Here is a 27,205-nt window from a genome sequence, read left to right on the forward strand (position 1 = left end):
AGGGATCCAGGGGCAGCCCCAGCTGCTCTGGGCACCCTGTGCCAGGGTCTGCCCACCCTCACAGGGAACAATTCCTTCCCAATATCCCATCCATCCCATCCCATCCCATCCATTTCCAACATCCCAAGCCATTCCCCCTCATCCTGCCACTCCATTCCTTGTCCAAAAATCCATCTCCAGCTCTCCTGGAGCCCCTTTAGGCCCTGCAAGTGTCTCCCCACATCCTTCCCTTCTCCAGACTTGCTCAACAGCTCCCACCCAACTCCTCCTCATGAACTCCAAACCATCCCTTTGTCCCAAAAACCCCAACCTGGTCACCACAGGGCCTCCACCACCCTCTGTGACCCTCAGATGTCACTCACCGTTGTTGCAGTGCCGCACGCAGTCCTGGAACACCGCCCGCCACTTCTCCTGCTCCTTGCCCGTCATCACACAGAAATAGTAGTGCCGGGCATAGGGGTGCCACAGGATCAGCGGGAAATCCGTGGGGCACTTCAGGATGGGGGAGTGCCCAGATTTGGGGGTCACACCTGTGGAAAAGGGTGGATGGTTTGAGGGGGAGATGGAGCTGGGCAGGGATGGGGAAGCTGCAGGGTTGGGGGTGTCCAGAAGGGACGTGCAGAGCCCTCAGCTCCTTCCAAGGGCCTTTGCTGGGAGTTGTCCCCCCCAAAAAAAAAAAAAAAAAAAAGCAAAAAGGGCCTCATTTTTCCCAAAAGGAAATTGGAATGAAAACTGAAAAGTAAAATTGAAAGTAATTAAAAATCATGTGGTTCTCATGGAGCCATGGACATGTCTCCCTTCCTTCCTGTCTTCCTTCCTGTCTTCCTTCCTTCCTTCCAAATTCCTTCCTTCCGAATTCCTTCCTGTCTTCCTTCCTGTCTTCCTTCCAAATTCCTTCCTTCCGAATTCCTTCCTTCCTTCCGAATTCCTTCCTTCCGAATTCCTTCCTTCCGAATTCCTTCCTTCCTGTCTTCCTTCCTTCCTGTCTTCCTTCCTTCCGAATTCCTTCCTTCCTTCTGAATTCCTTCCGAATTCCTTCCTTCCTTCCTTCCGAATTCCTTCCTTCCTTCCTCCCTCCCTCCCTCCTTTCCTCCTTTCCTCCCTTCCTGACTGTGGCAGGACCTGAGCAGCAGAGACCCCGCACCCCACTGTGGGATGGGGCTGTTCTCCTTCCCTACAGCCCCACTACCCAAAACTGCCCCTTCCAAAGGTGCCCAGGGATGCTACATCCCAAATAAACCCCTTCCCTGAAGAAGGATTATTCCCCTCAGGGATTCTTCATCCTAAAATGATCCCTTCCATCATCCCTATGGATGCTGCGCCCTAGAACAACACCTTTCTAAAGGTCCCCAGGAATGCTACACCCAAAACTACCCCTTCCAGAAGTTCTTTAAGGATGCTGCACCCCAAACTCATCTTTCCTAGAAGGTTCCCAGGGATACCACACCCCAAAATCATCCTTTTCCAAAGGCCCTCGGGGATCACACTCCAAACCTACCCCTTCCAGAAGGTCTTTAAGGATGCTACATCCCAAAATCACCCCTTTCTAGAAGGTTCCCAAGGATGTTACACCCCCAAATCACTCTTTTCTGAAGGTTCCCAGGGATGCTGCACCCCAAACCTATCCCTGTCATAAGTTCTTTAAGGATTCTACACCCCAAACCCACATTTCTGGAGGTCCTCAGGGATCACACCTCAAACCTACCCCTTCCAGAAGGTCTTTAAGGATGCTACTCCCCAAACCCACTTTCCCCATGTCCCTCAGGGATGTTACACCCCAAAACCACCCTTTTCTAAAGGTCCTCCTGGATCACACCCCGAACCTACCCCTTCCAGAAGGTCTTTAAGGATGCTACACCCCAAAATCTCCCTTTTCTAGAAGGCCCTCAGGGATGACACCCCCCAAACCCACCCAAAGGTCCCCAAGGGCTGCCCAGCAGCACAAGGGCCCTCACCAGGCAGGCTGTTGTTGACCAGCTCCAGGTACTGCTCCACGGAGGTGAGGATCTTGTAGCCAGCACTGTTGACCAGCACCCGGGGCGGCAGCTCCCGCTCGTAGGCCTGAGCAGGAGAAACGGCCATGGATGGGGTGTCCCCTTGGGAATGACCCCGCTGGAGATGGCTGGAAGGGGGATTCTCCTCACCAGTTTGTTCTCGTACAGGACCAGCCCGTAGTTGTGCGGCACCACGCAGAAGCGGTTCCTCCACTTCTTGTTCTCCTCGATGTACTGGAAGATGTTGCCCGAGTAGATGACGTGGTCCTCCAGTGGAACCTGCAGGGAGGGGACAGGAGGTGGGAGGCACAGGGGATCAGCCAGGGGACAGCTCTGCCCTGGGGAGCTCAGCGAGCTCTGTCCACGGTGGGTTGGGTGGGTGTTTCTGCGCTAGGGCCGTGCTGAGGGTCTCCACTGCACCATCTCCCACAGCTTTGCGAAGTTTGGTGCCTGAATTGGTGCATCTGGGTGATGCCTTTGAGGGGCACCACGTGGTGACACCTCTGGTGACACCTCTGCCCTTGGCATCTCCCCTCTGGGACACACCGAGCTCAGCTGAGCCACCCCAGCTCCCCTGGATGAGGGGAAGGTTGGAGCAGAGCCCTGCAGGAGCAATTCCCTGCTCCAGCTGCTGCAATTTCCCTGGCACGGGGCGGATGTGTGGCACTGCTGCCAGGAGGTCCTGCCAGAGGCATCTGCAGGTGGCAGGGACCAAGCCCTGCTCAGCAGGGTCTCCAGATGGGACAGGGAAAAGCAAGAAGCCACCCTGTAGAGCCCAGCACCAGACGATGCTCAGGTGTTCTGGACTTCACTGGGACCAGTGAAAGCTGTTTTAAACCAGGAGAGATTCTGAGTGGATTTTGGGAAGGAATTGTTCCCTGGGAGGGTGGGGAGGGGCTGGGATGGAATTCCCAGAGAAGCTGGGGCTGCCCCTGGATCCCTGGCAGTGTCCAAGGCCAGGCTGGACATTGGGGCTTGGAGCAGCCTGGGACAGTGGAAGGTGTCCCTGCCCATGGCAGGGGGTGGCACTGGGTGATCTTTAAGGTCCCTTCCAGCCCAAACCATTCCATGATTCCATGACAGGATTCCATGGCAGGAACAGGCCAAGGACACCCCGTGTCCCCCCGGCTGTGCAGCCCCTCCCCAGCTCTCCAGCACCGTCTGGCCGGCAGCATTGACACCATCCCAAACACAGCCTGCCTGAGGCAGCCAGGAATTCATCCCAGGAATTTTTATGATCCCAGGAACATAAACAGGAGCTGAGAGCTCTCGTGAAGGCTGGAGCGTGCGGCGGCCACCTCTGCTGCCGTGGCCACCCACCCTCCACCACGGTGGCCACCAGGAGGGACCAGCAGGGCTTGGATCCCACCCTGCCCCGGCAGCAGAACCCTTCTGGAGGAGCTTTTCCCACTCTTCTCCCGGCTCACAGGACCCTCACTGCTGTCCCCAAGGCCTGACCACACACCCCCTGGGCTGGGGGAGGTCTGACAGCAGCTTGGCTGCTCCTCACTGCTCCCCAAAGCCTTTGGAACGGGGAAAACCAAGCCCAAAGCGAGCCCTGCAGGGCTGGGGACCAGCAGGAGGAAGGAGAACCCAAACCCTGAGGCCACCAGCAGGGATGGGGACAGAAAGGAGGTGCCAGCTCTGGGGAGTGCCCACCAGTGACTCATGCGAGGGGAATGAGCCCTCCTCAAGTGGCTCAGGGCAGGCAGAGCCCCACAGACGGGGCTGCTGGTGGGATAAAATCCAGGCTGAGCCCTGACACGGCTCTGGGGACCCTGGAGAGCCCCAGCACTGCTGTCCCCTCCTCACACACCCTCCTCACCCCCGGGAGGCACCGAGGGGGCTCCTCCCAGCTCCAGCAAATATTTGGGACAGGCAGGTGTGTGCCAAACTGCGGGGCTGGGCAGGGAGGGGCCGGGGAGCCCCTGGGCTGTCCCAATCCCTGCCACAGAGGGAGCAGAGGGTGTCAGGGATGGGTTTTCAGGAGCTCTGGATTGCTGGAGAGACCAAAGGCAGGCGTGTTTATTCGGTGTTCTCATTGCTGTTGTATCCTGCTGGTGTTTCAGGTGCCTGGATCATCCTTCACACCCTGTTCCTGCTGTCCCCCCCTGCCCAGGAAGGCCACCAGTGTCACCCCTGGTGTCACTGCACCGAGCACCACAGAGCTCACAGGAAAAGGGGAATAAATAAAGAACATTTAAAAATCCCGAGTGCCACATCCCAGCTGAGGCCGGGCAGGAGGACACCCTCCATCCTCGTGCCATCCACAATTTATTGGGGCATGTTTGGAGAGCACAAAGCACAGGTGGAGACACTCATCCCTCACGGATGTGGTGTCTGGAGCACTGTGACATGCCAGTGGCACTGCTGGGTCCCTGCGAGGGGCTGGGCAGCAGACAGGACACTGAGCAGGAGGAATTCCTACTTCTCCACAGGGTTTTTCCAAGACTTGCAGTGTCCCTGACCTCCCGACCTTGCTGCTGTCCCTCAGACATTCCTGGGCTGCTTGCTGGAGCTTTTTGATGAAGCAACCAACCTGGGGATGGAGGCACCTCCCGAGGGGGCTGAAGGCATCCGAGGAACCCGGGGGTGCTGAGGACACTGGGCCCGGCTCCTCTCCAGGAACCTCCACTCCTTTATTTTTCCTAACACACCCAGCACCCAGGCAGGTCCCTGAGGGGATGGGGCACGTCCTGGTGCCTGGGCAAGGTGTCACCTTCATGGATGGGTCAGGGACACAGCCACTGTGAGCGCCCAGGGCTTGAGGCTGAGCTCAGGGAGGCATTTCCTCGATTGGTTTAACAGAGCCACCCCTTTAAGCCCCAGACAAAAGCAGATGTGCAATCCCATCTCCTCCTGCTTTCAAGGACAGCAGCTCCACCAACCTGGCCAGGGAAAACCCCAATAAAGCCACCCCGGGGAGGACCCCAAGCCATGTCAGCTTGTGAGCAGCCCCACCTGAGGTGCATCTGCCTTTGGAGGAGGGAGGGAGGGAGGGGAAGGCAGGATCCACCCCGCCAGAAGCCACGGCCACAAATCCCATCCCTTCAGCCAGGCAGGACACACATGGCTGCTGCAGGTCAGACTCGGAGCCACCTCTGGGATCAGGGATTTCCTACTCCTCCCTGGGAATTTGCCCAGGTGTGAGCATCACTCGCAGCCAGGAGCAGGAGGACACAGCCTGGCACAGCTGCTCAGGGCTTCTCTGGGCACTGAGGGGTCCCTGAGCTCCTGCGACATCCAAAGCCAGCCTTACCCTGCTGCCTCCGCGTGCTCCTTCCATGGGGTGGGAACAAAAACCATCCCAGGGAGCCCCACAGCATTCAACGCCCCAGGGACGGGCTGGACCAGGAGCACAGGGCCACATTCCACCCAGCAGGGTGGGTGAGACAGGGACAGGGGCCGTGCCTGGGCTCTGGGAAGGATGTGGATCTGGGGGACGGAGCCCTTACCTTGCGGTGGAGCAGCTGGGCCTGCGGGCCCCCGGCGCCCTCGATCTCATAGCGGACGCTGTTGAAGAGAGCTACCCCAAACTGCTCCTTGTAGCACCGGCAGAACTCGCCCAGCACCTTCCCCGTCTTCTCTGCAAAGGGACAGCAGAGCCACGTCAGGCACGGGCTGGGTTTGGGGCCTGAAACCCCCCAGCACCCACCCAGACCCCTCCCCTGTCACCCTACAGCCTTTGGTGCAGGGACCACGGCAGAACCCGCTGCCTTCCGCCCTCCCTGCCCAGCCCAGGGCCCGATTCGGGGTCAGGATGATCTCTTTTTTTTGGCCTTTCACATTAATTTCATGGATTCCTCTCCCCGGCAGGAAATTCCTGACATTGAGCTGATTCTGGCGGTGCCGAGGCTTCCTGTGCCTTGTGCAGCTCCTGGCCCAGCTCCGACCACCTCAGCCAGCTGGGATTAGGGGCAGCCCCCCATTGCCCAGCCCAAACATCGCTCAAACCCCCCTGACCCCGCTGTGCCCCCAAAGGGCCATCCCACAAAGGGGCTCCCAGCCCTGCAGCTCGTGAAGCAGCAGGGTTGGGATTAGGGTTAGGGTGAGGGGAAAGGACAGCCTGGAGCCCCCCATGTGAGGCAGGGACCCCCACCAGGACCCCAAACTCCAGTCTGGGATGAGTCCAAGGTGTTGGGAGAGCTTGAGCTGCCACATAACCCCTGCACCCCACACTGGAGGAGACGCCCTCCATCCCACAGGCAGCCCCTCAATGCAGGGTGTGGGAGCACATTGCAAACCCACCCCCAGCAGCAGGGACGGGGCTTTACCTGCCCCAATGTGGCAGCCATGGGACTCTCTTGGGCACCCTGACCCACCCAGCACCCTCCCCACCCCTGCTCCAGACTCCCCATGGGGGTCCCACACCAAAACCCCGTCCCAAAGCATCCCAAAGCTGGAGAAACAACTCCCCCCGAGCTGCTTTTGGCACATGGGGCCTTGACTTTGAACTCCCCTGTCAACTTTGCCCCAGAGCCTGTGAAAAATGAAGAATTTGAGTCTCCTCCAACAATTTCTGACGGCTCAGGCTGCGCCAGAGCGCCGGCGATGGGCGCGGGGAGGACGGATCCTGGCTCTGCATCCCGGTGCTGGAGCCAGCGCGATGCTGGGGGCACGAACCCAGACAAAACAGCCCCCACACCCGCACGGCACAGCCTGGCAGCAGCCAAAAATTCCAGCAGGAGCCAAAACCTCCAGCGGCAGCCAAAACCTCCAGCAGGAGCCGGCCTGGAGCTGGCAGCCAAGGCAGCACAAGGAGCAGCTTTGCTGCAGGGTGCTGCAAATCCCCATGGGATGAGCGGCTCCAGAGGAAAATGCTGCCCAAGGAGGGATGGAGCCATCCCTGAGGAGATGCCAGCACTACGAGCCACAGGAGCGAACTACAGACCAGCATCAGGCTGGGAAACCCCTGGGAATTTAACAAATTCACAGCAAAGGATGGGACACCCCAGCTCATCCCAGCACAGCAATTCCTCAGCCTGGGTTTTGGCCTTTCCTCCTGGCATCCCTGCAGCCCCTCTGTTGCAATTCCCGTCTCCCAAGCCGTGTGGTTTTGGCCAGGGCTCTGGGCAGCCATGCAGACAGCTGAGATTTAAAAGGACGTTTTGAGGTTTCATTTCCTTTCAGTCCATGGGAAAAAAGGAGCCCCAGGTCCCCGGGCAGGCTTAGTCACTCATTCTTCCCTGATTAACAGCAGGGCCAATTAGGAGGGTTTAAGTAAATGGGAAAGCAAAAGTCAATTATTTGCAGAGGTTGGAACAAGACTTGCAGTCAAACATGCGAGGTGACCAAATCTGCCCCGGCTCAGCAGCACTCTCCAGGGTGCTGGGGCGATGTCTGGGGCCACTGGTGTTCCCTGCCTGGTAGCCCTGGTGGCAAGCCTGGGGAAGCAAGAGGGACATGGACCCTCTGTGGGATCAGGAGGTGACAAAATGTGGGGTGCTAGTGGTGGCACAGCCGGGCTTTGCTTGAGCAGAGGATGGGAAGCCCACGCTGACGATGCCAGAGGGTGTCCTGACCCCTCACATCTGGAACACCCTGGCAGGGCTGATGTGTCACACTCAGGAACTGCCTCAGCCACCCACCGGCTCCTTCATCAGGCTGAGCAAAGCCTCTCAAAAGTGCTGAGAGCATTCCTTGGCTCCACACAGAGCACAGGGGGCTATGGAGAGCATTCCCTGGCTCAGCACGGGGGGCTATGGAGAGCATTCCCTGGCTCAGCACAGGGGGCTATGGAGAGCATTCCCTGGCTGCACACGGAGCACGGGGGGCTATGGAGAGCATTCCCTGCTCCAGCTCCACCACCAAAGCCACCCACGAGTGGCCGTCCTTCCCTGAGCAGCTTTGGCTGCACATCCAGCCGAGAGCTGGAGGGGTCTGGGGACAGGGGACACAGCCCCCCTAGATTGTCACCTGTCCTCAGACTCCTCACCATCATGGCAAAGGAGGGAAGGGACCCCACCCCACAACCAACAGCACACCCACAAAGTGCTTTGGCAAACAGGAGCACCCACGGAGACCTCCCAGGGATGGGTGTCCCCAGCCACCCACCCACAGCGCTTTCCCAATCGCGGTGTTTGCCAGGGGACCGCAGCACCCTCCCCCTGCCACCAGCCGGTCCCTGTCACACCCCGCGGGGCGGCGGGGCTGGCGCAGGCCCTGGCACGTCCCGCTGGCTGCCGGCTCCTGGCAGGGGAAGCCACCGCGGGGTTCCAAGAGCACCGGCAGCACCAACGCCTGGCTCAGCAGGATCCCTGTGCCAGCACCTCTGGTCACAGAGCTCCTCTGTCCCCAGCCTCCTGCGCCCCTCCTGCCTCTCCGTGACTCAGCCGCGCGTGGTGGCTGCAGGAGGAGGGGGATAAAGGGGCTGCACAGCCGGGGAGGGCGCGGAGAGGGCTCTGGGCATCGGCAAAGCCCGAGCCGATGTGGGTGTGGGATGCTGGGAGCAAGGACAGGGCCACAGCAGCTCCCAGCCACGCTCCAGCCCTTCCTGCCAGGTCCCCAGGGACCCCCACACCCAGCCTGGGCTGGGGGCACAGCAGGGCAGGTGGCCCCGTGAGTTCACGGGGACAGAGCAGGGCAGCACAGCTTTGTCCTTGTCGCGGGTGACGCTCGAGGAGCGCAGAGCCCGAGGCTCCTGTGGGTGAAACCAGCCGGGAGAGGAGGCTCCTGTCCTGCCCAGCCCCCTGACTGGCCACCGCAGCTGTCACTGAGCCCAGGCAGGGCACGGCCAGGGCACAGCCCTGGAGCCATCGGTGCCCCAAAGGCAGGTGCAGCCCTCGCCTGCTCTGAGGTCACAGCCCGGGCAGGGCAGCCCTGGCTGGGTCTTGGTCCCTCTGAGCCAGGGCAGGAGGTGGATTTTGCCTTCAGGGTTCCAAAGGCAAACTGTCCAAGCTGGTCCAGCAGCCGGGACTGGCTGTGTGCTGCCCTTGGAAACATCTCCAGGAGCGTAATCAGCCCCACACATGGAATCATGGAATGGTTTGGGTTGGAAGGGACCTTAAAATTCATCCCACCCCCTGCCATGGGCAGGGACACTTCCCACTGTCCCAGACTGCTCCAAACCCCAATGTCCAGCCTGGCCTTGGGCACTGCCAGGGATCCAGGGGCAGCCCCAGCTGCTCTGGGCACCCTGTGCCAGGGCCTGCCCACCCTCCCAGGGAACAATTCCTTCCCAATATCCCATCCAGCCCTGCTCTGTTTCAGTGTGAAGCCATTCCCTGTGTCCTGTCCCTCCAGTCCTTGTCCCCAGTCCCTCTGCAGCCCTCCTGGAGCCCCTTTAGGCCCTGGAAGGGGCTCTGAGCTCTCCCTGGAGCCTTCTCCTCTCCAGGTGAGCACCCCCAGCTCTCCCAGCCAGGCTCCAGAGCAGAGGGGGTCCAACCCTGGGAGCAGCTCCTTGGCCTCCTCTGGACTCTCTCCAACACAGGCACATCCCAAGGCAGAGCCAACTCTGATCCCAACCTCCCATAAGACCAGAGCCAGCCCCACCTCTGAGAGGTGGGGGAAAAACCAATCCATGAGCTGCAGGTGTGACCCAGAGCCCTGATCACCTGGAGCCCAGCCTGCACAGCTGGACCTTGCTCTTCCCTCCAGCTGCTGCATTTGTTGCCTGCAGGTTGTTCCACCACAGCAGGAGCTCCAGAAACCCCATCCCGCATTCCCAGGCTCATGGAGAGCCCTTCCAGCACCAGTGTGTGTCCAGAGCTCGTTTTCCTCATGTCCTTGAGATCATGTGAGAATGGGAGTGCTGCTGGAAATAGCCCAGGCCTGGGCAGCCCGCTCAGCAGACTCAGCCACGGGAGGTCAGTCCTGCACAGGTTTGCTCCAAAATTTCCTTGTCCTTCCTCCTCCTCCTCCTCCTCATTCTCTCTCAGTGTTCTCTCAACCTCCTACGAGGGTATTGGGGATGCCACGTGTCCCTGGTGGGACAGAGCCTGATGGGGACAGGGACGGGGCTCAGCCCAGGTGTGTCCCCAGGGTTTGGTCCCTCAGCTGCTCCCAAAGGCAGTGGGGACCAGAGTTCTGGGGCACCCACAGACACAGGCACACCCATCAGCAGGGCATCAGGGAATGGGTTGGGTTGGAAGGACCTTACAGCCCATCCAGTGCCACCCCAGACACACCTCCCACTGTCTCAGGGTGATCCAAGCCCTGTCCAGCCTGGCCTTGGGCACTGCCAGGGATCCAGGGGCAGCCCCAGCTGCTCTGGGCACCCTGTGCCAGGGCCTGCCCACCCTCACAGGGAATAATTTATTCCCAGTATCTCACCTAATTTCCCTTCTTTCAGTTTGAAGCCATTCCCCCTTGTCCTGTCACTACAATTCCTCATGAAAGTCCCTCTCCAAATTCCTTGTGGCCCCTTCAGACACTGGAAGGAGCTATGAGGTCTCCACAGGACCTTCTCTTTTCCAACATGCACACCCACACACGTGTGCTCACACACCCCCCTCGGAGGGGCTGCAGGCCAGCAGCTGGCAAATCCCAGTAGGAACAGTCATCTGCATCCTCCTCCAAGCCCACATCCCGTCTGGCAGCCACGGCCCTCACGTGTCCACTTTACATCTGTCCAGGGGGTGAGGTGCCTTTGGAATCCCAGCCCTCCGCAGAAGCCCCCTGGGAGGATGTGGAATCGTGGAATCATGGAAGAAAAGATTGGTTTGGGTTGGAAGTGACCTCAAAGCTCATCCCATTCCACACCCTGCCACGGGCAGGGACACCTTCCACTATCCCAGGAGTGGAGTGGCAGCAGGAGCTGGCGCAGGGTGCCCAAACCCCTGTGGGTGCCACAGGGATGCCTCACCCCAGGCAGGGAATTTTCCTCTTGGTCCAGAAAAAATTAAGAAAAACAAAAAGGCCAAACCAGCTCATTGAAGCAGAACCCCCGGGCTGGGGGGGGGGCTGTGGCCTGGCCTGGCTCCTTCCCCAGCTCTGTGGGACAGCCGGACTCAGGCCAGCTCCCCCCGGCCCCACGCAGTGTCCGGTGTCCCCCGGGCAGCTCCGCCGGGGGGATTGGCAGGGCTGTGCTTGCAGGGCAGGGCAGGAGCAGACACGGTGGGGACACGTCCTCACGTCCCTCTGCTGGGTGTCCCTGCCCTGGGGACAGTCCCTGTGGGACAGGTGACCCGTGGGCAGCTTGCTGAGGCTGCTGGGTGAGGAGTTAATTACTAATTTAGCCAGTAAATGATTAGTGAGCGGGGGCAGGCTGCGGGGGGGCTCCCAGCAGCCCCAGACCACTGGCACTGATAGGGACAATCACCACGGAGGCACTGACAGGGCCAGTGATGGCTCTTCCAGCAAGGGAAACAAAGCCACTGCAGGGATGTGGATGCCACTGACTGTCCCCAGGTGATGTCCCCAGGTCATCCCTCTCTGTGGGGCTGCTCCAGCCCTCTCTGCTGCCTGGTCCAGGCACAGCCAGGCCATGTTCCCACTGTCCCTCAGCTGTCCTCCTGTGTCCCAAATCCTGGCATTGTGCAGACAGAGTGTGTGGGCATCCCCCGAGGGAACAGCACGGCGAGGATGGGGTGCACACATGGATGGGGGGCACAGGATGCCATGGATGAGGTGCCCAGGGCACCCCATGAGCTCTGAGCAGGACCCATGGCCCTGGGCTGTCCTGGCTCATCCCAGGCTCACCCCAGCAGGAATTTGGGAAAGACAGTGACAGCAGGAGATGGCTCCAGGTAGGCTGAGCACCAGGAGTGCAGTGCCAGCCAGCACAAGGGACAGTGCCACTACGGATGGGGCACAGGAACCCTGCAGAGCCAACGGGTGCACCCAAAGGGTTAAGCCCCAGCCGGCAGTTTAGGGTTTCGGGAATTTGAATGTGAGCTCATTTCCACCCAGAAACAGCAAACTCCTTCATATGGGCCTGACTCAGCCCGGCTGAGCACCCAGAGGAGATGCCAGGACTGGGGGAAGTTGGGCACCAGTTCCTCACCCCGGGGCACTGTGACAGAGAAGGGCTGGAGGAGGTTTTGTTCCTAATAACAGCAAAACCCAGGGGCTGATCCAGCAGCTCTCCGTATTTCCCTCTCTCATACAAACCAGGAGAGGCTGGAGCAGGGAAAGGAAAATGTGGGAGAGCAAAATCTGGGAGAGTTTCCCCTCTGACCTCCCTGCACCCTTCACACAAACCCACCCAAACCCACCCCGGGGTGTTCCTGCTCCGGGCTGCTCTCAGGACTGGCACTGAGCTTGACTGGAACAAGACAGGAGCAGAGGCTGCTCTGATGCCAGGCAGGGCTCAGCGCCAGGGAGGTGGCAGGACAGGGGCGCTGCCAGGCTCCAGCACTATCCAAAATCCACCGGGAATATTTTCAGAACTGAAAGTATTGCCCAAAACCAGCTCCGAAGGCCGGTGGGGGTGGAAAGGGAGCATGCCGTGCCTCCCCCAGGCAGCAGCTCGGGAGCGGCCGGCTGCGCTGTGACTCAGCCGCGCTGGGAAGGCTGGGCAGGCCGGGTAGGAAGGGATGAGGCAGCGGAGCCTCGCCGGAGAAACCAGCTGGGGCCGGGCCTGAACCGGTTCATCCTCTCTGGCCGTGCCTGTGCCGTGCCGGGCTCTGCCCCCGGATGAGTCAGAAGCGCCCGTGGTGCCAGCGCAGGGCTGGGGCACCCGCCGGGGACACGGCTCTGAGAGAGCTGCCCCCATCCCCAGCACCCTGCGCTGTCCCCTCGGCCGGCTGGGACCCCGCGGGTGCTCCCAGGGCTGTGTGCCCACCCTGGAGCACCCAGCCCATCTCCCACCACCAACGCCGCTGCCCTCCCAGCCCACGGCAATCCAACCTGCCGGGACACAGCCGTGCTCCCGTGGCCCTGCGAGGCTCTGGAGCCAACCACGGGTTTAAAAATGAAGCGGCACATTCAGCAGCAGCTCCTCAACCTCTGAACAGCTGAAAAACACTGAAAAAACCACTCTCAGCCAAGCTTTGGACACCTTCTGCTGCTTCTTTGGACACCGCTGCTCCTGCTCCGCTATCCCGGCTGTGAGCCGGGCTCAGCCCCCTGCTCCAGCCCCTTGCCGTGGCTCGGGGTCACGTCCAGCCCGGCAGGACAGGGATCAGCGGCCGGCTACGTGCTGGCGGGTGTTTTCCCGTGGCGTGGATGCCGGTGTCCCGCTGCTTCCCGGGAACAAGGCAGTGCGGGGCTGCTGCGTGCGAGGAATGTGCCTGTGAATAACAAACAGCAGCGGGGCCTTCCAGCGGCTCCCGGGGCTGGGCCGAGGTGCCTGCCCTGAGCCTCCCTGCCCAAACAGCCTCCGAGGGATGTGGGAGGAGGAGATTCCTGCCCCCATCCAACCTGCAAGCCCCCTTTCCCCTTGGAGCAGCCTTTGGGGCAATGCTCCAAAGCCGTGGGGCACAGGTGCCCTTATAGCTGGGTTAAAGCCACCCCAAAGCAGAGAGCAACCTGACAGTGGGCACAGGGACCGGGCTCAAGCCACCAGCAGAGGTGACTGCACTCCCAGGACTGTCAGGATATGTCCCATGGACACAGGTGGCTGTGGGAGGATGGAGCTTCCCTGTAGGGGACTTGGCTCAAGCTGAACACCAACCCCAAACCCTGAGCTGGACCAGCACCCACTGCCCTCATCCTGGCTGCAACCACATCACCCCATGTGTCCCTCGTCCCCCTGGGTGCCACCAGCACCTGGCCAGGGTGGAGAAGAGCTGCCACCGCTCTGGTTCTCACCACAGCAGGGTGCAAACCAGCACCACCCCTGCCCAGACAAGGTCCAGCTCATCCCCCAGCACCGGCTGGGCTGCATTGCAGCCCTCGGGAATGGCGCAATCCGGGGTGTGCACAGGCATCCACATCCTCCTGGGAGCCATGGGACAGGGAGCTGAGGTCCCCACGGCAAAGGGGATGGAGCAAACTTGGGCATCTCCTATGCTGGGGGCAGCTGGGGGCTGGCAGTCCGTGCTCCGGGATGTCCCGGCAGCCGCTTCCCTTGTGCCCAGCCCCAGGGAGAGGCACCAAACCTGGCACGCTGTCCCTGTGCCCAGCTGGACAGTGCCAGTGGGAAACCCAATCCAGCCCCGGGGGAGGAGACCAAACAAAGATTTTTATGTGTATCCAAAAAAACAACCCAGCCAAGAGGGATTTGAAGAAAACAGCCCTGAGCCTGTCCTGGAGCCTGTCCTGGAGTTCCCCCCCCCAGCTCCTCCATACCCATCCCACAGGATGCTGTCCCGTCACTACTTTGGGGTCTGGGAGCTGGCTCACCTCAGCTTTGGGCACATTCCTTCATGCAGGGAAACCTCCCAAGGGGCTGAGCAGAGCTGGCAGAGGGAGAGAGGAAGCCAGGACAAGTGTCCTGTGTCCCAGGAACCACCAGCATAGCAGGAGATGGGCGAGACCCTGCCCCAGGTCCTCTGTCACCTCCAGGGCAGTGTCCCATCCATCCTGCTGTGAGGGAATGTCCCATCTGGGGACTCCCCTAGTGAAGGAGGCCGAGTTCCCAAGAGGAATTCCCCAGAGAGATCCTTGCCAGCGAGGGCAGGAGTGGACAAAGAAGGGCAGGAGGGCATGGCAAAGGGCAGGAAGGCACGGAGAAGGGCACGGTGCTCTACCAGAGCTGGGGCCTGTGTCAGATGTCGCTGCTCTTTCCCTTTGAAAAGGGGGAAAAGGTGGAGTTTTATTGCTTCCTCCCCTGCTGGTCCAAGAGACTGAGAGGCAGCAAAAGCTGCTCTGCTCTGCCCCTTCCTCCCTCCCCTCCTGGCCCCGGCACTGGGCTCTCCATGGAGCCACTGCAGGCACCCCCAGGCACGGGACAAGGCCTCAAGGCCAGCCAGGGGCTGGGGACGGGGCACAGCTCCTGCTTGGGGACCTCACCAGGTGGGCTCTGGGGGCTGCAGCCCCAGGATGAGGTGAGATCCCCCACAAAGTGGGTGGTGGGAGCAGAGCTGGGTCCTGCAGGGGCAGAGCAGGTCCTGGAGAGCCCATCCTCACCTGCCTTCACACCTTGCCCCATCAAGTGCCCGTGGATAAACATCTCTGGATCCCTCCAGCCCTTCTTCCCGCTGGAAAGCTTGGAGACATGGAGCCTGTCAGTCCCAGGAGGGTGGGATGGAGCTGACAGGGGCTGTGCCAAGAGGCACCGAGCCCCTCTGAGCTCTGAGCCAGCCTCTGCAGTGATTTGGGCAGGAGGGGAGGCAAAGGCTTGGGAAATCCCAGCTCCTGGCTGTGTCCCTGCAGTGGGTTTTGGGGTGTCTGACACTGCCGTGGGGGTGTCCTGCTCTGGGGATATTTTCTCTCCCTGGGCTGGTCCAAGGAGAGCTCTCAGCTGCCATCCTGGCTCAGTTCCTCCTGTCCCAGCCCTGCCTCTCGCAGGCAGAGCAGGGATCCCCTCCGTGCGTGCCCCAGCTCGCTCCAGCTGAAGCCTGTGGCTAAACCCTGGCTGGGGGAGGCAGGGAAAGCCCTCCCCGAGGGAAGGCAGGCTCTGCCCCGGGGCTGAGCACGGCCGGGAGGGCTCCCATGGCCCGCCCACGTGGGAAGGCCACCAGAACAATGTCCCCTGCCCCAACACGCTGGCTCGGAGCGCGCCCCGTGCCCCGACACGACGGCTGCAGGTAAAGCCCCAGCTTGCCAGAACCAGCCCTCGCCGCTGGCAGGGAGCCCTGACGTGCCAGGGGAGTTATTTATTTGGCGATGAAAGACACACGTTTCGTTGGGAGAAACCACTCCACGGCTACAGCGCCGAGCCCTCGGAGCCTCCCTGCGCGGCTCCCCCGGGGCAGGGTGAGGGTTTCAGCCTCAAGACCAACCCCAGAGCCCGGCAGCCTCTGCCTCCCACGCCGGCTGGAGCTGAGCTGCGGCAAAGGCTGGGAAATGAGTGTCACGCTTAGGGAAAAGCCACAGCGAACCTGCTCCCGCTGCCAGCAGGAGGAGGACACCGAGCCCTCCATCCCTGGGGCTTGCCACAGCCTGGTGCCTTCTGGCACATCTGGAGCCGGCCCTGCAGCCCATGCCATCGGCATCCAGCCTCCTGCTTGGTGGGATCAGGGATATGCAGACACCGATGCCTGGCAAAGCTCGCTGGAGCAGGGAGGCTGCAGGTCCGGCTCCAGGGATGAGGCTCGGTGTCACCTCCGCCACCTCTGCGTGGGCTGGTGCCCGTGGAAGTCCTACCCCGAAATTAGCAGCTGCTTCACTCCGTAATTAACGGGCTGGCGACTCCCCGGAGATGCCAGAGCAAGGTGTGAGCTCCCAGGGACCCTCCCTGTGCTGCCGCCCACCCCCACATCCCTCTGGTCACGGAGACATCCGGCGGCTCCTGCTGCATCCCTGGGCTCTGCCACCCCTGGGCTCAGGAGTACCAGCTCCACCCAGACCCCAGCCAGCTCCTGCCAGCCACACTTCACCTCAGCCCCCAGCAGGAGGGGTCCATGGGATGCTCTAGGGAAGGAGTTACTCCAGCATGAGGGAAGAGCTTCATCCAGTCCCATGCTGAGAGCACCCACTGCCCCGGACAGGAGAGGACACTGCAAAACTCCAGGGCACCCAGTGACACCCTGGTTTCCCAGGACACTCCATCCCTGCCACCCTCGTGTGCCCAGCTGAGGGTGCCCATGCTGGGCGTCCTTGCACAAGGAGGATGAGCCAGTCCCTGCTCCAGCCCATAGAGCAGGTTGGAAGCAACTCCCAAACCACATCTAGGAGGAAGAGGAGGAGGAGGGCAGCCGAAGGGTGTTGACAAACAAACTGGATGACTCAGGCAGGAAGATGTCCAAAGCAGGGTGGCAGGAGGAAGCACTGGTCAGAGAGACCCTGGAGACTGGAGTGCAGGAACTGCAGAGAGCTCCTCCAGACAGCCCCAGCATCCCCAGCAGGGAGCTGCCTCCATGCCTGCCCGGAGCCCTCCAGCCCCACCAGAGGGAGGAAAGACCCTGGTCCTGAGCCACCCAAGCCACGCGTGTGTGGCTCGTGACTTCTGGGAGACATTGGCACGAGCCTCACGCAGCCACAACCACATGGGCCGGGACAGGGCATGGGACCCCACAGCCTGGGCACTGTGGGCATGGCAGGGCTTTTCCCACCTCCTCCTGCCTTTAACCCATTCCCAGGAGGGGCACAGGTCTGGCCCAGGCTCTCCCCAGCAGCTCTGCTGGTCTAAGAGGCTGCAACCTTGGGAAGCACTGCCAAGCACAAAGAGCTCCTGTTCCTCGAGCAACCAGGGGTCATGGCAGCCTGGACAGCAAATCCAAACTCCCCAAATTTGGGAGGACAAGTGGGAAAAGCTGCTTGGAGAAGGGCTGGATCCCTCCTGGGGCAGCGGCAGCGGAGAACAGGCCGAGCTAGGCAGGAAAACCCGGAGTTTTCCCCGCCACGTTGCTTTGCATGCCTGACAGCAAGTCGTGCCTTGCCTGCTGGGTTACAGCCCCTCCCAGCTCCGGGGGATCCTCAGCCAGCCAGGAGCCCTGGCAGGAGCACAGAGGTGCTCCAGGAACCCAGTTTGCCCCTATCTCTCACAGGGAGGTGTCCCAGTACAGGTGTGTCCCCCCCTACTCACCCCAAACCTCTGGAGCTGCAGCATCTTCCAGCCCAGTCTCCATAATCCTATTCCACAGGAATCTTTTTTTTTCCCTCAGGAAATCTTTTTCCCATTAAAACTTTTTTCCCACGAAAAGGCCTCTGCAGCCCCCAGGCATGGGTTAAAACCCACCCTGGGCTGACAGCTCAGCCCCTGCCGGGGTGCAACCATCCAGCCTGGCCTTGCAAACACCCAGTCCTTGACCCAGCAGAGACAGATCCCTGCACAGGAAACCCAGCCAGGCTTTTCCTTGTTATTCTTCAGGATTAGGATCACAGGGGCTTGCACAGGGAGCTATCTCTGCACTGACAACCAGCAAGTTTCAGGGAGATTCGGGATCTGCTTTGGATCCAAACACGCCACGGGCAGCCCCGACCCGGTGCAGCCTCGCGGATCAGCCGGGCTGAGCTTTAACTAATGCGAGATGAAAACCCCAGAGCGAGTTTCAAGCTCTCCTTCAAAGCTCAGAAACCTGCTGGCGTCCTGCTGAGCCGCATACCACGTAAGCATTCCTGCCAGGATGGGGCCTGGCAGGGCGGAGGGGCTGCACCGCGAGACACCGTGTCCCTGTGCCAGCCCCACGGCAGCTCCAGCGCTGCTCCGCCGGCAGCAGCTCTTCCCCCAGAGCCCTCGGGGACAAAAGGACTTCAGAGCCACTCCCGCGGCTTTATGGCCGAGACAGAGGAGTGATATGGCGGAGTCACCTCCAAAACATCGGCGCTCCCCAGCCCTTGAGCTGCCTGCGAGACGCACAAGGTCCAGCACGAAGCCACCCTCGGCGGTGACACCCACCCAGGTGCGGCTCCGCTGGGTGCGGGGGTGGCTTCACCCACTGGAGACGAGGCTTTGCCCGCCTGGGGAGCTGAAACCAAAGCTGGGGCGTGAAAGGGCTCGGAGGTTACGTCCTGCCCGCTCAGCAGCCCCTGGGAGCCAAGAGCCCGCACCACAAAGTGGCTTGGGGGAGCCCAGCACCGCGACGGAGGGGTGACCCCACTCACAGGGGTCAGGAGTGTCACCATAGACCCCAATTAGCAGCCCTGACCTTCCCCCCAGCCACTGCTTCACACAATCCCAGCCTGTGCGGAGCCGTAACCCCGCGTTCCGCGCTTCCCAGGCAGCTCTGGCCAGACATCCTGTGCCACGGGCGAGGCGCTGCCGCCCGGGGACAGACGGGCTCTCAATGACCCCATTGTCACCCTTGCCCGTCCCACGGCGCTGGCGGGGGCACTGCTGTGTCCTGCCTGTGCCGGGGCAGGCTGGAGGCAGCCAGAGCCTTTGAGGAGGGTTTTTCCTAATGATCTCCCAGCAATGCAAAGGGGGATGAGACATCTGCCAGCCAGCCCCAGCAGTCCCCGTGCTGACAGCGGTGTCCCCGCGCTGGACCCGGCTTCCAGCATCCCCCCGGAGCCCAGCTCCCCTCTTCCCTCCCCGCAGCCCGAGGGGTCCCCGAGCCCCGCCGCCAACACAAACACCCCCGGCACAATCCAACCTTCCATTTGGGAGGCAGACGGGCACCTCGGGTACCCCCCGGAGCCCCCCGAGCTGCGCCCAAGCAAAACCACGGGGAAGCTAAAAATTAAAAAGGTTAGAGAGCGAGAGAGAGGCGAAGAGCAGGCGTGGGGGTCCCGGGAACACTGAGCGGGGGGGTCCCAAAGGGATTGAAGGAGGGATGGGGAGATCCCGCCGAGGAGGAGCGGAGCGGGGGGCGCGTCGGGGGCTCACCCGCGATGTGCTGGCGGCGACCCTCGTCCAGGTGCGTGGAGACCACATCTCCCATGGCGAGCGGAGCCGGGCCGGGCCGGGCGGCGGGAGGAGCGGCAGGAGGAGGAGGGAAGAGGGAGGAGGAGGAGGAGAAGGACGACGAGGAGGAGGAAGGCAGCGCTCGGGGCGGCCCGGCAGCGCGGCGCCCCACGGCCCCCCCCCGGCCACTCCTCCCGCCCCGCCCCGCGTCCCTCCCGCCGCCCCCGGGAGCAGGGAGAGGCTGCGAGTGTCCCCCCGGCGGGTAATTAGCCGCGCTAATTGCCGGAGGGGGAGGAGGGGGATGGGCAGGATGGAGCCGGGCGCTGGGCAGTGCCCGGTGTCCCCCCCGCAGTCCCGCTGGGAAAACCGGCTCCGTGCTGGCACCGCGCTGCCCCAGCCCCGGCATTGCAACACCCGGGCTCCGTCCCACCTGCGCCCACACCCCGCGGCCGGCAGCCTTGACCTTGGCTCGGGCGCTGCCAAGGTGGAGAGCGGGCGTGGGAGCCGGCGGGCAGCGGGCACAGCGAGGGGCCCCGCGCCCTCCCCAGCCCGCGGGAGAACGCGATGGGAAACGCTCGAGTTGATTTAAAACCCGCCCCGGCCACAGATTTGGGAGCAGGAGCTGTCCCGGGATGGGGGCATCTCAGGGAGCAGGAGGGCACACTCGGAGAGCGACACTAAACCCGGGCATGTTCCACCGATCCTGCAAAGTCTCCTCGGACACAGCCGGGAAGGGAGCAGCTGGAGCTGCGGCGCTGGAGGAAGCGGTGGAAAAGCTCCTCCTTCCTCTTGCTGCTGCTGCCGCGGCTCCTTTGCCGAGAGCAACAGGCGGAAACGGCCTCGCAGGATCCTGCGGCGCTGCCTGGGCACGATCCGCAGGGAGGAAAGGCCTCGCCGGCGTCATTCCCAGAGCCCGGGCACCGCCAGCAGCTCGGGGTGTGACCGAGGGAGGAAGAGGAGGAGGACGTGGTGGCGTGACCAGAAAGTTCAAGCTGTTCCCAGCCTCAGGGCGGCTCCGGGGAGTCGCTGCCGAGGTGGATGCACGCCTTGGGATCGCTCTGCTCCCTGGATGCTTCCAGACCTCTGGAAGCTGGGGCTGGGCTGGGCGAAGCTCGTCTCAGCTGCTTGGCTTGGAAACGTGGAAAGGGCTCCAGGAGGCTTTTCCTGGGCTGGACTTGTTTACCCGGGAGCGGTGGGAGGGAGGATCGGAGGTGGCCGGGCTGAGGCATCCTGTTTATCCTCCTGAAATAGCTGCCCTCGGCCGCCGCGGGGCTGGGCAGGGGGCGGCAGGATGCTCACATCCCTCCCCGCCTGTGCCACCAGCCCTGCAGCGGTGCCACCACCCCCGGGGACACCAGCGGGTCCTTCCCCCTCGCAGTGCCAGGGGGATGCCACCCTGGAGCCAAGAATCCGCTTTTTTGGGCAGGGGCGCAGGGAGGGATGCGGGTGATCCCTCCGAGCCGAACACTCCCCACGTGGCCAAAATCAAGGACATCAACTGGTACCCAGATGCCACCTGCATCTGTGCCAGCACCCTCGGGAATGCCCGCGTGCATCAGCCTTTTCCATCCTAACACTGTTCTCAGCCCTCGGACTCATTTCAATGGGAAAATAATTCCAAAGCTGGAATATTTCCCTTTCCCACCCCCGTGATGCTCCGTAGGAAGGCTCTACCCTTAGCAGAGGGCTTGTTTGCAGTTTGTTTGCCTGGCCAAAATGCTGCTGATATCGAGGGATTCTCGTGGGAAATTTATCTGCAGCGAGATCTCATTTCCAATAGAAAATCATTCCTCTTTTAAACACTTTCCCCAGTGCTGGTCCCTGAGGAGTCTGGCTCTGAGTTAATTTGGAATTCTGTCTTAGTGGGGTGATGGTATTTAAGAGGCGATGAAAATGCATCCACTCCCTTCAAATTGAAAATAAATGGGAATATCTATTCATGTAAATAACTTCATTATTAGAAACCAAGCTTCATCCCTTCCAAAAAAGCAATGTATGGGATATGATTTAGGCAGTGCACACACAGTCCTGCTAAATAAACTGAGTAAGTGGTTTAAAAGCCTTATTTTTGAAAAATTAATCCACACAAGCACTGGAGCACTGAGTCATCACCCACCTCTTTTGCCCACTGGGGTGTTTCTTAAATAAAAAACTAAAAGCTGAATGAAGAGGTAAAAAATAGACAGCGTTGATATTGTTGGTTTGCAGACGGGAAGGGGATGTCTGTGGCACGCAGAAATAGCTGTCACACAGACACGCGGGCTGCTTTTGGGGCTCCAAAAACCACCTGCAGGTGGGCACGATGTGCTGGCACCGTCAGACAGCGTCACATGGTGGCACAGCACCGGGCTTTTGGCTGGCTGGTGGCAGAGACAGGCTCAGCTGCTAAAGCTTGGGAGAGGAAAGTAAAGCAGTTGTCTGAAGGGTTTTATTGTGACTGGAGACATTTGGGAACTCAAAACTCAGCAGTTAAGCACATTTTGGTGCATTCCCACATGGCCACGGGCAGAGGGGGTTGTCCCTGGTGTGCTCCTGGTCAGGGTTTCCTTCACCCCTGATGCCCTGATGGATGCCTGAGGGGGATGAGGATGGGAATTTGTTCTTCCTCTCCAGCACGTTTGGGTTTATTCCCACATGGCCACATCCCCAGCGTGCTCCTGGTCAAGGTTTCCTTCCTCCCTGCCATCCTGATGGGTGCCCCAGGAGGGTTGGGATGGGAATGGGAACAGAAATGGGAATGGGAGTGGTTTGTTCTTCCTCTCCAGCACATTTTGGTGCATTCCCACATGGCCACGAGCAGAGGGGATTGTCCCCAACGTGCTCCTGCTCAGGGTTTTCTCCTTCCCCACCCCCCCAATGGGTGCCTCAAGAGGATGAGGATGGGGATGAGGATGGGGATGGGGATGGGGATGGGAGTGGTTTGTCCTTCTCCAGCACATTCTGGTTTATCTCCACATGGCTACATGAAGAGGGAATTGTCCCTGTGCTCCTGGTCAGAGTTTCCTTTGTCCCTTCCACTCTGATGGATGCCTGAAGAGGATGGGGATGGGGATAGGAATGGTTTGTCCTTCCTTTCCAGCTGCAGTTTCTGGGAGCCCAGCCTGGCTCTGCACAAGGGGGGCAGGCACAGCCCCCCACTGCCCTTCTGCCTCCCCTCCTGGCTCCATCCTTCCCGAGGATCTTTAAATCCATCCCCCTTGGCAGGCTCAGCTCCCAACTCGCTGCTCTCCTTCCCCACATCCCTCTGCAAAGGCTCCAGGTGAAGCTCCTGGATTCAGGAGAACAAACCAGCAGCTCCAGCAGTACAAATGATGCTCAAATGGCTTTGTCACATCCTGTCCCGTGTGCTGGGGCTCCAAGGGACCCAGCACAGGTGTCCTTCCCGTCAGAGGCTGTGCAGTGTTGGGGTTGTATGGAACTGCAGCCTGATAAAGTCTGATCATGCCAGCTAATTACATCTCGCTGAACAGATGGAAATAATGCTTATCTGCCTGGAGATGCCTGATTTATCTATCCCATCTCGGAAATGAAGGATTTCCCTGGGAATCCAGCCGAGGGGAATAAGCACTCTTGTGGTTTCAGGCAGCTCCTGGGATGGTGGAGGTGGCAGCAGCGAGGTGAGATAGTTCCCAAATTATTAAAGCCTTCAAAGCCTTCAGTGCATTAGCCCATCATGATGAGCAAAGTGTTCCATACCTGTCCTTCACCCTGCCAGGATTTCTCCTGGATGATCCTGGTGCCACAATCCGTGGCCGTGATGAAGAATTGGAAAAAAAAAAAAAAGTTGATTATTTGGGATATTTTTTATGCTCACAGCAGTCAAACCAAGCCTGACGGGGGCTGTGTGCTCAGCTCCCTGACCTCCTGCCCCCTCAGCTGATGCTTCTGGATTCGGGGCCTGTGGGGAGGATCATCCCACCTTGCTCCTGTGTGATTTTCCATGAATTCATTCCCACAGTGTAAAACCTGACCTCTCAGCAGCAGACGTGGTGGATGCACCTGCACAGTGCCCAGAACAGGCTGTTCCCCATCGCTCACCACCTCCAGAATCCTGCTGGGTTCCTGCAGCCACTAAACATTGCAGGATGAAGCTTCCAGCCCAGGAAAATTTGTTTCCCTCTCACGGACACAAGGAGCAATCAGTGGAGTTTTCCTTCCACTCTCACTGACCCTGGCACAGGGATTTATTTCCACCTCACCAGATCACCGGGAAACCCGATCGCAGTGGGGGAAGAGCCGGGGCGGGGGGGGGGGGGGGGGGGGTGGTTGAGGGCAGGAGATGCAGCCAAGGGGAGGTCGGGGTGTCCCTCGCAGCTGGGCTCAGGTCCCCATGCACAGTGTTTGGTCACTTACAAACCCACCTGGGGTCACCTCTGAAGCCTTGGAGGCGCCTAAGGCATGTCCTTGTTAAGGGACCCGGGGTCTGAGCCAGCCCAGGCTGGGCAGGAGAGAGAAGCACCGGGCAGAGAAGGGGGTGAAGGTGCCCTCCCGCGCCGGGGGCCGCTCGCCTTCCCCGGAATTGCTCTCGGTGCAATTAACTTAAGCAGCGTAATTGCAGCAATAAAACTTTCCACTGCTGATAAAGGCGAGGGCAGCTCTGCCCAGCCCCGCGAGCAGGGATGCTGTGCCCGTGGGCTGCTGCACCGTCCGTCCCGCTGCTGACTCCAGCGCTGCGCTCCCAGATAACAACGTGATTAAAGAGTGCTGAATCAGGCCTGCCTCGACCGGCTTCTGCTGAATCAGGGCTAAAATCCATCAGCTCCAGCCCCAGCTCCAGCCCGGGTGCGGAGCTCTGAGCAGGATCCATCAGCTCCAGTCTGGACACAGAGCTCGGAGCAGGATCCATCAGCTCCAACCTGGACACAGAGCTCGGAGCAGGATCCATCAGCTCCAGCCCCAGCTCCAGCCGTGAGCAGAGGGATGACACTGACTGAGAGGCACCTGAGGATCCGCAAAACCCCCCAAGCCGGTGCAGCGGGGCTGTGACAGGCAGCACAGGCGGCGGGGGGTGTCACCCCACCCTCACCCCTCGTGGGTGAGCACCCATCGCCCACCAGCGCCCTGGGGCAGGGAGGGGCCGGCGGGGCCGGGGGAGCGCAGCCCGCGGAGCGGAGGGCACGGGAGGAGGAGGAGGAGGAAGAGGGAGGCTCCTGCGGACCATCATTCCCCTCTGCCGGTCGGCGCTGGGATAACCGGTGGCCGCCAGCCAGGCGTTGGCAGGGAGCCGGGATCGGCTCGGTGCAGCCTGCGGAGGGTGCGACAGACTGGCGACACTGGCATCGGCGTGGCACGGGGCGTGGGGTGCGGGCAGCGGCGTGGGCACCGGGGTGACAACAGGGTGTGGCCACGGGGACAGGCACCGGCATGGCATGGGACATGGGACACGGGACATGGGACACGGGACATGGGTCATGGGACAGGCACTGGCACAGGCAGGACAGCCTGGGCACTTGGATGACCACAGGGTATGGACATGGGCACCGGCATGGCACGGATGTGGCTCTGGCTCTGCTCCTTGCTGTGGGATACTGGGAAGTGTGGTTTTCCAACCTGTGGGTTCTGCCCCACTTCCAAACCCTGAGCAGGTGCAGGGGCTGGTGCCGGGTCACAGCCCTGGCATTTGCACCAGGGAAAGGAAAAAACATCCATGTCTGAGCACTGCTGAACAGCTGGAAACAGCGGGAAAACCCAAAGCACCCAGGCAGTGTCTGCTCAGCCCTCACTGCCTCCAGCAAAACCACCGGGCTCTTGGAGATGATTAACCCGGAGCAGCTGCGCCCCAGGCAGCTCGTGGGGACACAAACAACGGGTGACACTGTGCCCCCACTGTCCCTGCAAGCACCTTCCCCTGGGACACGTTGCCAGTCCCCGGGCCAGGTGTTTAACACTTAGCAATGCTCAGGGCGAGGTGGAAGTGCCCTCCCCATCCTGCATCCCGGACCGTGAATGCATTCCCCAGCGGATACTGGATACTCTCACACCCTCCCCTAGTGCCCTAAAATCCCAAAAGTTCTGGGGAAGTTCCCCGGGGGAATGGGCACAGATCAGCAGGAGCTGCCAGTGTTTTCCCCTTCAGCCCCAGGGCTCAGAAGATTGTGGGGCACCCCCATTTCTGCCAGTTAAACACATTTCGAGCACCTTAACAGTTTTTAATTGAATTTTTGGGGTTGAAAAAGCCCAGAGCGAGGCCTCCTGGCCTGGACTGCTTAGGAGAGGACCAGGAAGGAGGGATCAGGATGTGGCCCCAAGGCTGCTGGGGGAAGCATCTCCTACATCAACTTCCCCTTGGTACCACAGACATCCTTAAACTTCTCTGTCAGGAAAACCACCCTGAGGCAGCTCTGATCCCCAGACCAGTCCCTTCTCCGGCCTCCCAGCTCCCTGTTACTTCCCAGGGTTCCATCCCACACCAACAGCCACTGATGGAGGGCCCAGTTGCCAGACCTGGCCATCCCAGTTTCCATGACTTGGACCAAACCAGCACAGGATGGAGTGAGGGGAGCAGCCACCACCTCTCCCAACCCACTCTGATGTTCCTTCCCAGCCCTGTGTGGAAAGGGGGCTGAGGAAAAGCTCCTTTCCTTTCCTTTCCTTTCCTTTCCTTTCCTTTCCTTTCCTTTCCTTTCCCCCCTCCCCCTTCCCCCCTCTCCCCTTTCCCCTTTCCCCTTTCCCCTTTCCCCTTCCCCGTCTGGCTGTGCTGGGGGTGTCCAGCCCCGGCTCCTCACTCACATTCCCTGAGCAGGGAAAGGCTTCTGGGGGTTCCAAAGGTTCCAAGGCCTGTGGCCACCAGCCCATGGTGCCTGCTCGGAGCACCCACCATCCCTAGGCATTTTGCTCTTCAGCAAATGCCCTGGATCCAGCCCCGAGGCCAGCAGGCTCCTGGATGTCAGGATGGGGGCTGTGTTGTCAGGAAGGCAGTCCAACGCATCATTCCCACAAGCAGCCCTCTCCAGTCACCCTGGGGAGGATGTTCCCCTCCCTGTCCTCCCAGCTTTCCCCTCCAAAGGCTCCATCCCCAGCCTGACACCCTCCCCAGCCAGCCTGTGGAGCGGGGCAGCTTTGGTTCCCGATTTTTCCAATGAAACAAGTGCCACTCTTTCCTCATTTCTATTTTCTGCCAGGTGTGATGGATGCAAGAGAGCCACTGGGCTGCCGGGGAGCTGAGTGTCCCCAAGGGCAGCGGGACACACCTTGGGGACCCCCAGCAGCCAGGTCCAGCTCTCCTGCAGCTCCCTACACGCGCTGGGGCTTCTCCTTCAGCCAAGTGATGCTCGGCCTCCGTGGGAAGATTGACAGGGAGATGGAGGAGCAGTATAAATACCTCGTTCCTAAATAGCCTGCTGGTATTTATAGCCTGGCACCGAGTCCGGTGCCGCTGACAAACTCAGCCACGGATTATTTTTAAGGAAGCATTGAGGAGAGCAGGTTTTGTAGCAAAGGGCTGGGACTCGCAGCTGCCTGACCTGGGGCTACTGGAGCTGGATGGAGCACAGGTCTTTGTCACTCTGCTGTCCCTCCGGGTGCTCCTTCGTTGTCCTGTGTCCCCAGGCACTCAATGATGGGGTGAACCTCTCCATGGCCATACATATATACATATATAAAAATATATCTGTATTTGTATGAGGAGAGACACCTGCGGGCACAGCCTGGCTCTGGAGCGCTGCCATGTGCTCCAGCTCTGTGCTAGCACCGCGCCATTCCCCACCTCCTTTCCCATTTTCCCCCCATCACACGCTGCCCAGGCTTGGAAAGGGAAGCACAGAAGCACCCAAATCCCCTGGGCACAGCCCTGGGAGGCAGCCACAGCGTCTGGCAGCCCTGGCACCCAGCCCGGCGGGAAAGCTCAGTGGGTGCCAGCCTGGGTGCGGGGTGAACACACATCCTTTGCCCCCAGATTTACAGCCCTGTCATGCCCAGCGTGGAGGGGTGGCCGGGGGGG

The 27,205-nt window shown here is 60.8% G+C and overlaps 1 protein-coding gene across 1 annotated transcript in view; it reads right to left on the minus strand.

The window, feature by feature from the left end:
* LOC121676191 (protein Niban 2-like) overlaps positions 1 to 19,380 on the minus strand; it is a 32,675-nt gene extending 13,295 nt beyond the window's left edge. Inside the window, 5 exon segments of the mRNA XM_042052372.1 lie at positions 363 to 530; positions 1,956 to 2,061; positions 2,145 to 2,273; positions 5,450 to 5,580; positions 19,249 to 19,380. Of these exon segments, the coding sequence (XP_041908306.1) occupies positions 363 to 530; positions 1,956 to 2,061; positions 2,145 to 2,273; positions 5,450 to 5,580; positions 19,249 to 19,303 (589 nt within the window). The 5' untranslated portion in view covers positions 19,304 to 19,380.
* Between the last annotated feature and the right edge of the window lie 7,825 nt (positions 19,381 to 27,205).

Source organism: Corvus kubaryi, unplaced genomic scaffold (genome assembly GCF_017639235.1).
Source record: "Corvus kubaryi isolate FWS band 111438036 unplaced genomic scaffold, C.kubaryi_AGA036_p1.0 78, whole genome shotgun sequence".
NCBI lineage: Eukaryota > Metazoa > Chordata > Aves > Passeriformes > Corvidae > Corvus > Corvus kubaryi.